Source organism: Sinocyclocheilus anshuiensis, unplaced genomic scaffold (genome assembly GCF_001515605.1).
Source record: "Sinocyclocheilus anshuiensis isolate Anshui unplaced genomic scaffold, SAMN03320099.WGS_v1.1 scaffold3329, whole genome shotgun sequence".
NCBI lineage: Eukaryota > Metazoa > Chordata > Actinopteri > Cypriniformes > Cyprinidae > Sinocyclocheilus > Sinocyclocheilus anshuiensis.
Window position 1 is genome coordinate 27,750 of NW_015557070.1, and position 2,388 is coordinate 30,137.

General features: G+C 39.7%; 1 protein-coding gene across 4 annotated transcripts in view; it reads right to left on the reverse strand.

Annotated features, from left to right (window-relative positions):
* Nucleotides 1-747, reverse strand: part of hmgxb4b (HMG box domain containing 4b) — a 6,863-nt gene extending 6,116 nt beyond the window's left edge. For 2 of the 4 annotated variants that reach the window (XM_016471375.1, XM_016471376.1), the window contains exon 1: nucleotides 622-747. In XM_016471375.1, the coding sequence (XP_016326861.1) occupies nucleotides 622-627 (6 nt within the window). In that variant the 5' untranslated portion in view covers nucleotides 628-747. Of the gene's footprint in view, nucleotides 1-235; nucleotides 308-553; nucleotides 601-621 lie in introns of those variants that run through there. The other 2 variants (XM_016471378.1, XM_016471377.1) reach the window with 2 other exon arrangements.
* Nucleotides 748-2,388: the final 1,641 nt, after the last annotated feature.

Consider the following 2,388-nt stretch of genomic DNA (forward strand, 5'->3'; position numbering starts at 1 on the left):
CGCACACACACACGCGCACGCACACACACACACACTCAACACACACACACACACAGACACACACACACACACACGCGCACAGACACACACACGCGCGCGCAGGTTATACAGTGCCAAGAATAAGTTTGTGAACCCTTTGAACATATTTTACTCAAACTATGGTCTGATCTTCATTTAAGTCACAATTATAGAAACACACAATTTGACTACACTAATAACACACAACATATTGTACTTTTCACTCTTTTGTTGAGGACAGTGAGTGATGATTGGCTGGGCTGTAAAAGGGTTCATAAACGTCTTGCAACTGTAAATAGAAACACATTGTGTTACTAGTGTGTGTGGTTGTGTCTGTTTGTGTGTTTTAGTGTGTATATAAATCTGTATGAACGTGTGTTTGTGTTTTAACGTGTATTTGAGTGAATATGAACGTGTGTTTGTTGTTGTTGTTATCCTCTATGCTAACACGCTAACCAGCGAAACTTATAACACTATTAGTGATTCACAGTATATAATTCAGATAAACTGAAGCGCCTTCAACTGAAAAACAAACCATTAAAGCCACATACGGTCGTGATAAAACGTAACTTCATTCATTCAAACACAATTTTCGTCTATTACCTTCATCAAATATCAAGCGTCTCCTGCCGCCATCTTGGCTCTGCGCTGCGCGGTCAGTTTCTCGCGTGTGACGTCATCTCGCACTCGAGCGCCTCCAGCGGTCAGGCGGAAGAGCGCCGCTGCTCGACGACCATTTGCGGAGGCCCAGCCAGCGCATGCAACATTACCCTGAAAAGACACACACAGGTGAGCTACCTGACGAAGAATATGCTCCTGAACGAAATATCTGCATTTAAATCTGGATATGTGGCAGCAGGGCCGACGCATTATCATTCAGCTGAACGGTGCATATGAAGAGCGGGGATTTCTAGCGTATTTTCTTGACCTTGTCAGGTAATATCTATGGTTTGACCCTTTTCACAGGCGGTCAAAATTAGAATCTAAAATGCATTGTGAGAAAAGAAGCAGTGTATGGTCGTGTATCATTCGTTCATTTGATTTTTGATTTAATATTCAAAATAGAAAAACGAGAAACCAGTCCTTTTTTTAGTTTTTCATCTTTTCAAAATAATCGAAAAAGTCGGCTTGATTTTTCGTTTTTGCATTCAGAGGTAGAAAAGTCGATTATTCGAAGCTTGAATATTTGATCTCCAGATGTGGGCGGGAATGAAACGCCCCTTTCTGCTGATTGGTCAGCCGAAGATCAAACCATGTCGTCATCAGCTCTTCCTCGGTTCCGCGCAGCAGAATAATAGTCCTCAGCTTAAAGCAGATTTATTGCAAATACATTTCTTCGCTTTCTCATTGAGCTACAGACTGTAACGGATGGCTCGACACAAACCTGTTCCCACATTACACATTAGTCTCAGTTTTATTTAGCTGAGCAGCTCTCACAGTCACGTGGCAAACATTCTGCTTAAGACGGACAGTGATGGACAAAGACCAAATTCCATATTGAATGCAACGGGCAGTTTAGAGCGTTGTCTGTACATAGTATATATTCTTAATAAACTGTATACCGAATTTGGTCTTTTCATCGCTCTGTAGTTTCAGGCTTTCTAGGGGTGCACATGTCTGTGCAAAGCCTACAAAACCTTATATCCATCGACAAACTGTACAATACAACAAGTTGAGAGAGTCCACTGCTATGAACACTAAAATGCTGATCAAAATCATTCTAGATGGCAGTGTGCAAAGCTACATTTGTCTGCATGATTTTTATAATCAGATTTAAGACTTTTTAAGCTTGTTGACACGGGGACACTTTAATTCGATATTCCAATTTTGCGCACAAGTTAAATTCGCAGATTTGGATGGAAACCCGGCTGGTGTGACTGGCATAAAGTCGGCTGGACGTTCGATGTTCGATATTCGCAAATTTAGGGGCCGTCTCTAAAGTTACATGCGATATTGGTGTACACTTTTCTAACGTCAATAGCATTTGAGGAGAATGACTTTCAGTCATAAAAACAACTGTAAACTGTTCATCTAGGTGTCAACTATAATGCACAGCTTTTACATTTTTGATATTTATTAAAATAAACTGTAAATCTTATGTAAAAAATGCTACTTTAAAAAAATTATGTGTTTTTCGAACAACCTGTATGAGAGCCTGTTCTAGTACACCCCCAAAACAAAACTAAGACTTAAGAGCATAATAGGACCCGTTTAAATTATGGCATATTTTGCATTTGAGCCCATTCGGTAGTGAAAAGTAGCATTTTTTACATATGTTTTACAGTTTATTTTAATAAATATAAAAAATGTAAAAGCTGTGCATTATAGTGTGTGTGTGTGTGTGTGTGAGTGTGTGTGTGTGTGTGTGTG